Source organism: Otolemur garnettii, unplaced genomic scaffold (assembly GCF_000181295.1).
Source record: "Otolemur garnettii isolate 467f Iridium unplaced genomic scaffold, OtoGar3 scaffold00194, whole genome shotgun sequence".
Taxonomy (NCBI): domain Eukaryota; kingdom Metazoa; phylum Chordata; class Mammalia; order Primates; family Galagidae; genus Otolemur; species Otolemur garnettii.
The window spans coordinates 1113684-1128523 of NW_003852589.1; the positions used below are offsets into that span (position 1 = coordinate 1113684).

The 14840-nt window shown below is 52.4% G+C and overlaps 1 protein-coding gene across 1 annotated transcript in view; it reads left to right on the forward strand.

The window, feature by feature from the left end:
* The window catches only part of FAM189A1 (family with sequence similarity 189 member A1), a 495321-nt gene that overhangs the window by 474586 nt on the left and 5895 nt on the right, over nt 1-14840 (forward strand). Inside the window, exons 7-9 of the mRNA XM_012812192.2 lie at nt 3372-3532; nt 4128-4263; nt 12593-12668. Of these exons, the coding sequence (XP_012667646.2) occupies nt 3372-3532; nt 4128-4263; nt 12593-12668 (373 nt within the window). The remainder of the gene's footprint in view (nt 1-3371; nt 3533-4127; nt 4264-12592; nt 12669-14840) is intronic.

Consider the following 14840-nt stretch of genomic DNA (forward strand, 5'->3'; position numbering starts at 1 on the left):
GTCCAACGGGGTGAACACCTCAGCTGGTACCTGGCACACATGTTCCATCGTTACCACACAAATCAGGGATCAGATGAGGCCCTTACAGATGGCCCGGGGCAAGCAGGACCATTTGAAGTGATAATTCAGAGCCTGTTTTCTACCTGCCATACCCAGGTGCAGTTGAACTTTGTACTTGGCCCTAAATGTGTACACGTGAGGCTGTGTATACATTCATGTGGAGCTGGGGCAGCTGCGGGGAGGGTGTGGGCTGGCTTACCATCTTGCTGGGGTCATAGACATTTGTGCTGTGTCCTGAGGGATGACTGGGAGGTGCCAGATGTGGAGGAGGAAAGGCGTTTGGCATTGGGGGTTGTGTTGGAGCAGGTCTGTTCTGGGAAAGTGTGGAGTTTGGGACACTGGTTGATTAGGAAGCTGGAAACTAGATTGGATTCAGTGAGTGAGGGTCTTGCTCATAAACGTGCTTTCAATGGCAGTGACCTCATCAGATTGATTTAAATATAGCTCTGCTGGTAAGATGGAAGCTGAATCCCAGAGGCAGAGAGAATCAAGGCCGAGAAACGCAAGGGAGGAGACGCGGGATTGAATGGAGGCGGCCCGGGCCAGGAGGTGTCCTCTGCCAGCGTCCTCAGCAGATGTGTGCCGAGCACCTGCTGGGCCCGAAGTGGGAATACAGAGGTGGATAAAACACAGACAGGCCCCAGGCGGTCAGGAAAATAAATTGCCTTTGGGAGCTGGTTACCCAGTACCCAGCGGCGGGAGGCTGAAGGACAAAAGCTAGTACTGAAGTTGCAGAGAGATGAGTAACTGCAGAAAGCAACTGTCAGCCCTCAGGGCTGGGAGAGCCGGCTGGAGTGAGAAGGAGCCAGGGGAACCGCAGCTCCCTCCTCCCACCGCCGGCCTTCAGGCTCCCTCTGTAGGCGCCCCCTGTAGGCAGAAGCTGACATGCAGCCCTGCAAGGAAGCCTGGGAAATGTAGTCCGCGGACTTCCAGACTCAGCCTGCTGCAAGCATTCCTGGGAGATGTAGTCCGCAGACTTCCAGCCCCAGCCTCCAGAGCAGAGGACAGACCTGAGGACCTTGGGCTGCCAGCAAGTCATGCCCTCCTTAAACAGACACTGATGGCGGGGAAAAGAAGGAAGAGGGCAAGCTGACTTGCAGACTTCTTGTAGGGCGAGCCAAGGCTGGGGTGTTTCCCTGAAGGTGGGGACATCATGCCCCTGGAAGGGTAGTCTGGAGCTGGCAGCCGGTGCAGAGCCTGCCCTTTAGCCTTTACAGAGGTTAAAGCCTCAGGTGTGTGGCCGTGTCTTCTCATGTGAACCTGCTGATAGGTTCATTTGGGGCTCCTCGATGTCCTGAACGTGCTTGTTCTCTTTCCAGGTGGAATTCTGCCTTTCACAGGAAAGCGTCAGACACCTAGATGCATTTCATTTTACTTGAATATGTTACTGATTTTTTCCTGATTTCTGATAGAATCGAATTCAGAATATTTACTTATTCAGAATATTTACTTATTAGACCTCAAGGACATTTGCCATCATCCTAGCTGCTTAGCTATGTGTGGGGGGCATCAGGACTAAGCTTTCCCAGGCAAAGCATGAAAGACACCCATTCGGCCTGCTGGTCACTATGGATTCACCTCTGTTTAAACACCGCTGTGGGCCACACCAGGTGGAAAGGCAAGGAGCATGCTCTGTATGTCAGGAAGATCTGAGGGACCCATTCTTAGTCTGATGTGTTACTTGTTTAGATGTGACCACCATCCCTTCCCCATCAACCCAGAGCACAGTGATTTCACAACATTGTAACCATGTTCAGAATAGCGACCTTACCCATACTAGTGCAAAAGTGCTCTCACATCCTGGCCTCTCACAACTGCAGCCCAGCCCACCCCTGCAGCCAGAAAGCACTTCCCATCAAGCAGCTCCAATCCCCCTACTTCCAGGCTCCAGCACTCTCACTGGCTCCCTAGTGCCTCAGGAAATAAAAATTGACATCAGGATACTGTAGATCTTTTTTGTTTTGAAACTATTCCCCAGGCTTGAGTGTCATGGCTTTAGCCTACCTCACAGCAACCTCAAACTCTTGGGTTCAAGTGATCCTTCTGCCTCAGCCTCCCAAGTATCTAGGACTACAAGTGCTTGCCACAACATCTGGCTAATTTTTCTATTTTTGGTAGAGAAAGGGTCTCACTTTGGGTCAGACTGGTCTTAAACTCCTAAGCTCAAGGGCTCCTCCTACCTCAGCCTCCCTGAGTGCTAGGATTACAAGTATGAGTCCCCAAACCCACCAGGCCTATTTGCTTTACTTAAACAGGACTGGCTCACCTGTTCTTGAGCCTGGGCACCTTGCTGCAAGCCCACATGTTGGAATCCTGCCAATCATTCAAGGCCCTTTGGATGTCACCTTCTTCATGAGCCCTTTGGGGACTCCAGTTTCCCCAGTGCTTGGATCCTTCACTGTTGTCTAATGGAGCTGTCCTTCTTGACCATGTGGAGGGGAGGGCGGGGTTCTTGTCTTGCTGGCCCACATTCCTCTTCTTCCGGGGGGAAGAGAAGCAGTTACTGGTAGTAATTCAGAAATGGAAAATTGGGCAAAGACAGAGTTCATTTTGCTTAAGTGATTTTCACTTCACATTGCTGAAGCAGCATCTCAGTGCTTAAGGTTGCCCCACGGAATATTCTAGAACTCACAAAGGTGTGTCTTTTTTTTCCTCACTCATACTTTATGAAGTATGTGAATCCTACAGAACCACAAAATATTTATAATATTGTGCATCCATAGGGCCCATAGTGAAAGATTTGAGATATGTTGGATTAAAGGATTAAATAGTTAAATGAGTAATTCATCGCAGGCCTTCTCAGAGCCTTTAACACACTAATGAACAGTGTAGGGCTCTAAAAGGAGGTATGTGGCATTTCCCGCATGTATTTTATTGCAGGAATTTCAGGGGCAGGGCAAGACATCTTGAGAGTCTGATAATTTCTGTGAATACACTTGGGGAGGCACTTCTTAAACTGTGGACCTCGGGCACCTTCACCAGCACTCCATCTCTAAGTAGTGCAGTCAGAGGAGCTGGCCTTGGCAGTGGGGAGAGCGTTAAAAACTTCCTGGACTGGACTGTATTTTTCCTTTAAAAAAAAAAAAAAAGAGGCGTTCTGTATAACGGCATGGGCAAAAGCGTAATGAGGCTTCCAAGGCGAGGCGTTCCTTGAGGAATCGTCATTGTAAAGTGTGTGTTTAGCTGTCATGGCTTGACAGTTTAAATTACAGACATTCTGCACTGATCATTAAAGCTTACGTATAATTGGCTTAATTAGACACAAACCACACAAGATGTCCCAGATAATGCTGATTGTCTCTGTTTTCTAGTTCCTCCCGCAGAGGACACATCCTGCCAATGCCACCTGCGTGACCCCCCACGGCACTATCCTGCACCAGACCCTGGATTTTGACGAGTTCATCCCCCCCCTCCCGCCGCCACCCTATTACCCACCAGAGTACACCTGTACGCCCTCCACCGAGGCCCACAGGTTGGTCTCCCGTGGATGCTGCATCTTAGAAACAGTCACTGGGAGGTGGATAGTGGAGAGACCTGCTCTCTTTCAGGGGAGGGTTGAGTAGAACCAGGAGCCAGCCCTGGCCAGTGTGCTGTGTCAAAGAACAGAGAAGGCACAGAGAATGCTCCATGGCTAAGCATGGCTCCACTCTCTGGGTTCTTGTCTTGGAGCCATGCTTAGCCATGGAGCATTTCTGACGGTATCTCTGCAGGGTAGCCCGTGCAAACCTGCGGGCAGACAAGAGCAGCTCCACTAAGTTCTGGTGATGCGCAGAGCTACCAGCATTGCATCATTCATAGAAGATGGAAAGTTTAATTAAAGATTTAAGTAGCTGTATGATTACTTTAATTTTAATGGACACGGCCATAGAGTTTATTGAAAATGTTGATGTCTCTCCAGTAAAAATCAGGAGTGAAAACTGCCTGCTGAATTGGCTTTTATTCTTAACCATGGCAAGTATGGGATGAGGGACACCCTGGCAGTCCACGTTCTGACTGTGGTGACAGAGATGTCGGCCACTCAGGTCCCTTCCTCAGGAAGTGGCGATGTGACGGTTCTGCCTTTTCAGGGGCCTCCATCTGGACTTCGCTGCGTCTCCATTCAGCACTTTGTATGATGCGGCCATCAACAGCCCCGGCCTCCTCTACCCTGCCGAGCTCCCCCCACCATATGAGGCAGTAGTGGGCCAGCCCCCTGCCGGCCAGGTGAGGCCCGGGCCCCAGACAGTGCCAGTTCCTGTGAAAGTGATGGGGTGCCTTTCCCACTTTCCCTAGAGCTGGTTGTGTAGTTTGCCTCCGTAAGAGCCCCGGACCCTGGGCTTTCAGCAAGCCTATGAGATGCTGGTCTCATTAGCCCCACACTATACTCAAGGCATTGGGTTCAGAGAACAGAGCTTGCAGAGACCCAGCCAGCCCTGGGAGAGCCCTGGGAGTGCAGTGTGTGTGCTGTTCCCCTTTGGCCACCTTACTACAGCCGTGTGTCACCACTCAGCTGTCTGAGCTTGGTGCCAGTCAGTATGTCTGAGGAAGAAGGAACTGGGATGGCTTCTAACCCATGAGCAGAACCCCCAGCAGTCGGGGGACCTTAGCCTGTGTTGACAACATGCTGGTATCTCCGTCTACTGGGGAGGTGACACAACTCTTCTGGCTCCTGGGTCCTGTTTAAGTCCAGGAGGCTCCAGGCCAGGAAAGTGCCTCAGCTGTCAGGGGTTTCAGCCCTCTCTAAGCCAGGTACGCTGGGCACTCTCAGTGCCTCTCAGTGCCCCACACATAACAGGCTCTCAGAAAGGTCCATGGAGCCTTAGTTTCCTCATGTGCTAAACAGGGATCATGAGATGATCCAAGTGCCGAGCTCATGAGATGAAACAGGGCATTGTCTGTAATGGACCCAACTCAGGACTGAAGACATAGTAAGTTCTGAACTCAGCAAGAGCCAGTCACGTTTTGGTAGGTATTATTTTCATTTTTGTTGTTGTTGCAATTGCTGACATTACTGGGTATGAAAGGATGCTAGCCAGGGCAGAGAGGTGGGAACCCTCAGAAAGTTCATTGGCAGCTTAATGCAGGACGGTGGTCAGGGGGATCCCAGGGCTCCTGGGTTAGGGCACAGGTAGGGACACAGCAGAGAGCAGGAGCACAGAGGAGCTGGGGAAGGGGGCAGTGCCGAGGCAGTTCTGGGCTCTGGGCACCGAGCAGAGGAGTGGGCACTCAGGACTACACTTCTTTGGACGTCTCAGCAGCCATGGAGCCCCCAGCTGGTATCTCTGCCCCAGCCCCTGTCCAGGCAGAGGCACCTGCTTTCCCTACTGACTCCCACATATGTAAGTCATCTGGGCACAGGGCCAGACCTTCTGAGGTCACCTCCAAGCACTCATCTCTGCACCTTTGAGACTCTGAACGCCCACGTGGCAGCACAGTCCTTTTTCCAGCCACTGACTGAGGTGGGCTTGACGGTGGGGGACCTCTGTGGGTGGAGAAGTAGTTTCCATGTTGTAAGCACAGGCTCACAAGTCCTTGGAGACCATCACAAGGAGAGGAGGGTCACCTTTTGCAGGCTGGGTGGTCTTAGGACAGGCAGAGATGTCTTGTGCCCGGTGGAAACGTGGGCAGCATGTTCAGACACTGTGAGCCTTAACTCACCGCAGGCGGGAGTATGTGCCATAGGGACCCTCTAGGGTGGCTTCTAAGGGGCCAGTGAGGCCTTCCACCTGCCCAGCGAGGCCCGGCCACCCTCGAATGAGCAGACAGTACTGAGAGCCCACCTTTGCATCTGCTCTCACCCTGGACTGATGGCAGCCCCCCAGGGGTCCCCTAGGCCAGGGGCCCTGTCCGCAAGAGACACAGATGTGTGGGAGCTGCCTGTAAGGAAGGACCTCATAATCACTAGGGGCACCGCGTGGCCCTGAAATCTCACCCTAAGCCTGCAGTGATGGAGGCATTCTTAGATGAGTTTTACTGAAGCAGGGACTTCTACCTTCCTGACTGGTTCATTTGGTTTTTGTTTATGGTAAAAACAATTCAAAACACTATTATGGGTGGAGACTATTTGCTGTGCTAAGAGTTTATCATCAGTACACCGGGGTGCGGGGTGCCCAGTGCACTGTGGGGCACTTGTCAGGGGTACAGGGCCTGTGTTTGGGGGGTGCAGGGAGGACCTGAGAGCTTGGGCCAGGAGGGCTCCTAGGGGAGGGGCCAGACTGTGCACAGGCTCAGAGGGAGGGAAGGAGCAGGGTGGGCACTACATACCCATCAGGCAGAGGGCCACTCAGGACAAGTCAGTCTCAGGTGAGTGTGGCATGGATGGAGGGAACTTGCCTGGGTATTGGGGGTGGGATTCTAGTGACTGTCCACCCCGCAGTAATATCTGAAGTTCAGCACCTTAGATTGCAGTTAGCCCCAGAGATGGTCAATGGAGCCTGGAGGTAGGGGAGGAGTGGGAGCACCCAAAGGGAGGGATAGCTTCAAGGAATGACACCTATCACTGGTGGCAGAGAAGGGACTGCAAGCCCCCATGCCAGAGCACTGGGCAGGGCTGCAGGGAGCCTGGGTGTGCAGAGACCAGCAGCTGGGGAAGTTCATGATGGGCAGCTGTGCCCAGAGGCTGTGATGGACCAATGCCAGGTCCCCCTCCTTTACTGTGGGACTGTGGGTGACCTTGCCAAGAGCGATGGGACCAAGAGGCAGGAGCTGGGTAGAGCTGGGCAGAGGTGTGGATGGGGCCCTGGGTTTTAGACTCCATTGGGCCTCCCAGCCCCCGTCCCAGGACTTGTCCATCAAATCCCATGGTGGGCCCACACCAAGGTTCCTGATGGTGGGTGGGGGCTAAGAATTTGCTCTCCTAACAAGTCTGGGCTCCTGCTGCCACCCCAGGGACTAGCACTGTGAGAGTAGGAGATCACGCATGGGGACATTTGGTGAGGAGGAGGAAGACAACATGCTCCCGAGAGGAGAGTGGGGGGCGCGGGGCCATAATGGTTTACCAGGCAGGTGTGGAGTGGCCCAGAGGGTGGAAACCCATCTCTGCAGGGGGTGTGATTGTCCTCGGCCTCCTTGGGGTAGCTGGGCAGCCCCGCCACTCCCCGTTAGCATAGTGACCCTGCCTGCTGCCATCACAGAGTTCTGGCTCTGTGTCCAGGACTGGGTTTAGGCGTGCTTCCTGACCAGAGAAGGGGATAGGCTGGCAGCTGTATACTGAGCCGTGGAGAGTGCCAAGGCCAGGTGTGGTGCCTGCTCAGGGCTCTTGGTCGCCCCCCACACAAGCCCCCATGTGGAGCCCAGGCCCAGCTTCTGAGGGCCCCTGGAGGCTGAAAGTAGCTCTCAGGACCCAGAAGACAGTCAATGTGCCGCCCCTATGGCTTGCCAGAGTTTGCTTGTGCTGTCCAGCGCGCTCTGTTCTCAAGAACAGAATGTATGGAGGACAAGAGTACTGGTTCTAAAGCCAATAAGACTCCCCAGGAACTCTTAGGAATTCTCTAAGCTGAGGTTTCTTTCACAGAATTTGGGCAAGAAAAGCCCTGATGTCAAAGGCTTATCCCACATCAGCTCCTGTTGACTCAGAAAGCTCCAGCTCAAAAGTGCTACACAGACATCTGAGTGAGTCTGTCCTCAGGGCAGTGTCTGGTGATGGAGAGTCTCTAGGGCCCTCGGGCCAAGCCTCTCTGACCTCGTGACCCACGAGCAGCACTTTTCAATTCCACGGACATCTCTGGGAGTCTGGAAGTCAGTGAAGCCCATTACTGTCCAGAGGGGAGGCTGTACCCAAAGCTGCCCTCACCCCAGGCTCCTGTCCCACCTGGTGGACCGTGAGCACAGCCCCTTCACGGAAGGACCTTCTCCCTGGGTGCCCAGGAGGTCAATTGCTTCCCCTTGTTAGACAAGTGGCTGTCTTGTCAGCCTGTCAGTGCTCATTTGGATGAAGAGAAGAAGGCAGACTAACCAAGGAGTGAGGAGCGGCTCCCGCGGGGGCAGGAGATAAGCTCCCACTGGGAAAATATTTTTAATGCAGGAAGGAAAAGCACCCCACCCCCCGGCCTGTGGATGTTTGTTCTGGCCCCATTTGCCGAAATGGGTGGGCTGCACACAATGAGCTCCTTCCAGCTTCGGTTTTGAAGGTTCCAGATTCCACACACCTCAGCATTACAGTGTTTGAGAATTTACCAGTCTAGTATTCTTATTTTGCTGAGCAGCTTATGTTTCAGAGACCATTTACAACTGTGAAATACACAACTATGGCCTGGACAGAATCCCCTCCCATGGGGGGCAGGGCAGGGACAAAGGAACTGCTCTGGGGTGTCAGAGGAAGAATCGGGCCTGGCATTCAGGGTGGTCTTGGAGTATGTGAACACAGGGGCGGTTTCCTCTTGCCAGACCAAGGAGTCCATCTGTCCACCTGTCACCCAAGCCCAATCAATAGAAAAGTGATGAGAGATCAATAATTCCACTTTTATTTACAGAAAAGCCAGCAATTTTGGAGAACAGCGAGCACAGCTTGTCCTGGAGCTGCCCTGCTCTCCTGTTCCTTTTGTTACTTTTATACTCTCACAGTAAAGCAGCGTCAGCAGTGTTATTAATCATCACAGTATACATTAAACTGATCCCCCTCACAGGTTATACGGTGACATGATACCCCCCCATCGTAAAGTGGCTGTATCTTCAAAGCATTCCTACTCTAAATTCATACTTAGTTGGTCTGGACTTGGGGTGAGGGAGGAAGGGGCCGCAGATATTGTTGTTGGAGCAGTCAAAGGAGCAGGTATGATGGGGCTCCACAGAGGCCACGCAAGCTGGGATGCAGCTGACGTAAGTCTTGGTAGAATACCCTGTGATACTCCCAGAACAGGAGGTTTGTGAGTTGCTGTCACAGGCCCTGTCCCCAGCCTCCCATCCTCCTGGGAGGCTGCCCAAGCACCATGGTCCTCGGAGCATCCCATCTCTTAGCTTTATGACAGAAGGCCTTGTACACAAACAACTCCAGATGGTAGCACTGGACTCCGCTGGCCCGCCAGGGCCTGTCGAGCAGTGCCCTGTATGTAAGTTATTCAGGAGATCAATGGCCACCATAAATCCAGGAGGGGGGCACAGCATGGGCAGAGGCTCAGAGTGGGGGGCATAGGAGGCCAGTTGTGGGAGCTGTGGGTTCACCTCCAGAGTCACTAAAATAAGGTGACCAGATTTTAACATTGGTAAAGCAGGACACCATTGAAGGGGTGGGGCCTGGGGGGCGGGGCCTGACAGCAATGCAAACTTTGATAAGCAGTTCTCAATAATCAGTTCTCAACAATTATTTGTTATTATTAAAGTTTAACATTATAAAATTAACAAAAATAATATAAAATGCATATCCTGGCAAAATAGCCACATGGCAGCTGAAAACCCTATATTCCTTTCCTGTTCTCCCGTGTTCCCTAGCTTGTCATGCATTCTTTCCAAAAATCAAGGCTTTTTTAAAACGCCACAGGTCTCAGGACAAATTGTTAAAAAGCAGGAAGTCTGGTCACTTTACTGTGGGGGGGGGGTGCGCTACTTGTTTGTTCCGGACAGTTTGGCTCCTTCTGAGCTAATTGTCCTTGCCTAGAAGCAAGGGAGGGAGCTGGTCTCCTTCTGATACCTTGCCCAGGAGGGGAGTAGGGAATTTACATTAGCCTTTTCATTTCCAAATGAAGTTACATTAACCTCTTTATTCCCAAATGGAGTTACATTAACCTTTTCAGCAACCGTATATTCCCTTCCCATTCTCCTGCTGTTCCCTAGCTTGTCATGCATTCTTTCCAAAAATCGGAATTTTTTTTTAAAAACACCAAGGGATGCAGGACAAATTGTTAGAAATCAGGACTGTCCCTCCAAAAGCGGGACGTCTGGTCACCTTATACTAAAATCGTTCGGGTACACACTTTGTGACCTTGGATGTCAAGCTGGAGAGGTACCTCTGAAGATCTGGCCTTTGGATAGAATGACACGGCAGGGCTTTGGGAACTTTGATTTGGTGGTGGTGTGGCAGGTGGAAGGATACGTGGGCATGAACTAGGTGGCACGAGAAAAGAGATAGATGTGGCAGAGTACTGCCAGCCCAGGCCCCAAAAGTTACTGTTTCTGTGTTCAGAGGAATGGCCTTTACATCGTAAAATCTGTTAGCCAAGTGTCTTTAAAGATCCCCTCGAGCCCCTAGTCTAAAATCTTAACTCATATTTCCCATGATTGCTGTAATTGCCCCCAAACTCTTCATAAATCTAGTAGTAGATGGCCAACTTTACCCAGAATTGGGAAACTGACTACAGAATGGGCTGGAATTCCCATGCCAGGTGTCTGAGCCACCGAGCTTCTTAAAAGAAAAGAAGATGAGGGAAAGTTGGATTTTTGCCAAATGCCAATTGACTTATCAAGGATGACGACTGGTCAGAATAGCACTTATGTAGATCATTGAGTCCCAGGTGAGTGATACCTGCCTTGGAATGTCCAGGCAGGTGACACTTGTGGCCTGTCCTAATGACAGCCCTCACTCCTTCTTCTGCAGAGAGCTGTGTTTACAAGCTTTATTGCTGAACCCAAGTCTCAAATTAAATTCTATACTTCCTGCCCACCCTTTTCTACCGCCTTTATAGCTCATCAGAAATGCTGTGTGAATGGGACAGCTATTTTCCCCACAGCTTTAGTGTAGCGAGGTGGCTTTCGACATCAGGGAAGGCCAAATTTAAATTAAACCCCTGGCACCTTGCTTGCGAGAGGTGATGGATGCACTCCCAGGAGCCGTCTCTTCTCCAAACCAAGGCTGACCTGGAGCTAGAGGGAAGTGAGTGATGCTTCTGCAAACTAGGAAGCAAATCCAATTTCCTCATGACCTTGTCCCGCTGTACATTTGATTTCTCTTGTTTTATTTATATGTCCTTAGAACCAGAAGCTTTTTTTCTCTTTTTTTCTTTTTGTGTAGTAGATTTCTAAGTTACTCCCCACCCCAAACCCCAAATGAGAAAGTGAAAGAGAGGGTTGGCTATGGGAAGAGACACAGGGGATGAAACGGACCTTCGGGGCATTGTTCTTTTATTGGGATTTAGCAGAAGATTCTCAATAGTGATTTCCCAAATTGGTTATGGGCACGTAGAGATTTCAGTGAAAGAGAAGGTGAGTGCTGATGGTGATGGGAATTCTGCCTCCCTGGATTCCCGCCCCAGCAGATTGAGAGCACTAAGGAAGAAAACCAGTGTGTACAGTGTTACTCTAAAGCATCTGAGTGGGATCAGAGAGAGGCTCAGGCAGCTCTCGGTGTTCTCTCTGTCTCAGAAGCGCCTCACAAGCCCTACACCTCGTGGGCAGCTCACACTCTTTGTGTCAGTGTAAAGGCCGCAGCCCAGGCCCCTGCCCAGCACCAGCCAGGTTTGAAGAGGAGAGATGAAGGATACCAGCCATCTGATTGAAGTGGCGGGAGATGAGGGAGGCAGAAATGTAATTACCTGAGCTGGAATCAAACCAGCCACAGGGGCCCGTCTCACCTTGCACAGCCTCCTCAGGAGCTCATTATTTGCAAGCGCATCCCCAAAGCAATTCTGAGATAACAGGATCCAGAAATTGTTTCTGAGGTAGCAGAGCGGCACGTGGCAGTGCCCAGGTGTGACGTGTGCAGTGCTCACCTCATCCGAGCACGGCCTGCGCAGGGCCCCCGTGGCCCTCAGGCAGGGACAGCAGGCCTGGGTCTGGCAAGATGGAAACCGTGTCATGCACAGGGCAGGCAGGGCAGGACAGGGCGGACAGCAGAGGGGGCCTGGTCTCTCCCCTCAAGTTTCAAGGCCTCTCCATGCCTCCTCCTCCAGAAGAGGAGGCCATCAGGAGGAAGGCTACAGAAGCTCCACCACCATCAGCTCCACAGCCACCAGCTTCAGCAGGGCAGGGTGGCCTTGAGCAGTGTCCTCAGGGCTGCAAGGCCCACATTCAAACTAGCATAGCGCCCTACGTGGACGCTCAGGCAGGGAAGGCAGGCTTGCAAGCAGCCTCTCAACGCCTCCACAGGAGATGAAAGGGAAGAGACCAGGTGCCAGTGCTGGGGGCCATCAGGTCCCCCCTCAGGCCATGGCCATTTGTTAAATGCCCATTCTGTGTCCACACTGTGCTGGCAGAAGGCTCTGCAGGCCTTGGGGCCCTCTGTCCTTGTGGCCTACACTCTTCCTGGAGGGGAAGCTAAGAGGAGAGAGAGTGGCTGAGACAGGAGTATTGGAAATGAGGGCAGGGCTGTCCAAAGATCCGCAGTGACTCTGGGGACTCACATAGCCTTTGCTCATCCCAGGCAGTGTCCACGCATTTAAGGTGCAAAGCTCAGGGTGGTTCCATGGCCCTTTCCTGATTGCAAAAGGTCAGAGACATGGGCCTTGGCCTTGGCAAGGGCAGCATCAGTGCTCAGAGTTCTACCCTGCACGTGGGGAGGGAGGGGGGGCTGGAAGTGCACACCTCTCCACGCTTCTTCCCGGACAGGTCAGCCTGCTGTCTGGGCTGCTGTCTGTGCTCCCAGGTCCCCCTACGTCCCCTTGATGCTTTATGCTTCTTGCTGCAGGTTACAAGTTCAGATCAGCAGGTGGCCGAGTCCAGCTCTGGGGACCCAGATGCCACTGCTGGCTTCAGCACACCAGGTAATCTTACCCTTTCGCTATTTCACATAAGTCTCTATTTCTCGTGGATGTCTCTTTTCCTCCTCCCATTTCCTTCTCTTCTCTTGCTCCGCCTACTCTCCTCCCTCTGTTTCTCACTCTGTGAAGCGGTAGATTTCGCTACAGCCTTCCCTGTTCAGTACCAGAGGAATTCTCTGCAGTTCTTCCCTTACCTGCATCCAACCTGGGTGCCTGGAAGACCTCACACTTTCTCTGGGGGGTCTTTGTCATCTCACCCCAGGATCCCTCTTTGAGGGGTACAGCTTTGAAGAAGGGTGCGACCTCGTCTGGGTCCACCCTATCCAGATCAGTAGTTGTGTGTACCAGGCTACATCCCCTCGGTGCCTCCCACAGGTGGAAGAGGCTGGCTGGGGGAGGACAAAGGCTGGAAGTCACGTCCTCAAGGGCACTGAAGGGCAGGTGTGATGTGTTAGATTCCCAGACACAGAGTGCAGGAGCAGGACAGAGCTGGGGGTGCGGAAGGTACGGTGGTCCCAGTGGCCATAAAGCAGACAACCTTTGGTCGTGGAGGGAACAAGTGTGTTGTGTTTCCAGAGAGCCCTTCTTGAGGTCCGCAGGCGGTCTTGGGTGTGATGGTTTATTTGGAGACCAAAGTTGAGACCCTGCAAAGGACACAATTATAGTCCCAGGGCTCTCTGTCCTCTCCCCAGACATTCGGTTACCTTCTGAGAAAAATCGGAGGGGGCTGCCTCTGGGTCCCTGCGGTTGTGGGATTCAGAAGTGTTCTTGTCCTTCCTTTGGTCTCTCCAAGGAGCCACCAGAAACTGTCCGAGAGGTGGCATCCGGTGACCTGTGCTGTGTGCCCCAGTCCCCTGGCCCAGGACGACCTCACCAGCCTGCTGCATTCCAAGGTTTGGGCTGAGGGGGTCTCTAGCCTGGCCCCGTGTGTTGCGGAAACACGACTCCTAAAATCACATGTTCTTGAGGAAAACATGGCCGGAAAGGCAGAGCAGCCTGGCGCCTCCACAGCCCTTCCTGTTTGTCCTGCCTGGGCAGGGTGATGCTGGGAGACTGGGTGCCTCTCCAGAGGACGTCAGCTGAGCTGCCCCTCCTCCCTGCCCTGGACCTGGGCAGTTAACTCTGTAGCTGACCTGGAGACCCAGGGGGGCCTCCAAAACCCAGACCCCTGCCAGCTCCCGAGGGGTCAGGGATCTGTGGAGAAGTACTGATGGCGTCACAGGACCCTCAGTGCCAATTTGAAGGCTGCAGGCAGGTCTAGCTGTAGGAAAGTTGCCTTCATCAGGCAGTGGGATCAGAGGAGTGAGGCCGAGGTCCAGGCTCATTTCCTTGCCTACAAGTATCCAAGCAGGGGTGGGGAACCTACAGGATGGGGCCACGTGGCCTTCTGTATCTGTGAGTGCACACTTTGGACTGAAGTCAAGTTTTACAGAACAAATACTTTTAATAGAGGGATTTGTTCTGCAAAGTTTGGACTTGGGCAAGGGCCACACTTGGGGATCTGGAGGGCACGTGTGGCCTTGAGGCCCCAGGTTCCCACTCTGCACCGTCTAAATGTCTGATGCTTTTGCACCTTTGTCACACATCATTTGCCATCTCTGTGTGGGTCCATTTCTGGGTTCTGTGTTCTGCTCCGTTGACCCAGGGTCTGCCAGCGTCCCGCTGTCTCGGTGCTCCGGAGTCAGCCTCCACTCCCACAGGAGTGAGTCCCCCGCCGTCTTCTCCTTTTCAAGCTTGCTTTAGCTGTTCTAGGGTCTCTGCCTTCCCATATACATTTTAGAATCAGCTTATCTGTGTCTTGCAAAATCCTCACTGGGATTTTGATAAAAATTGCCTTAAACCTAGAGAGCAATTTGGAGGGAGCTGCCATCTCCTTCCACAGGGCCTTCAGACGCACAGCCAGAGTACGTCTCTCTGCTAAGGGGGGGTCTTTGATTTCTTTTGTCTCCGTTTTATATTTCTCAGATCCTGTGTGTTTTTTGAAGGGTACACTTAAGTGTGTCTTCTTCAGAGCAATTGTAAATTGGTATTGTTTTCCTTTCCTGTTTCTGGACATTTCATTGTTAGTGTGTGTGATCACCCACAGGGAGCAGCTGTGGTTTATTCTTGTGTGTTTGTCTTACTTCCAGCCACCTTACAGAAATCATTCATTCTAGAGGGATTTTCTTTGTTTGG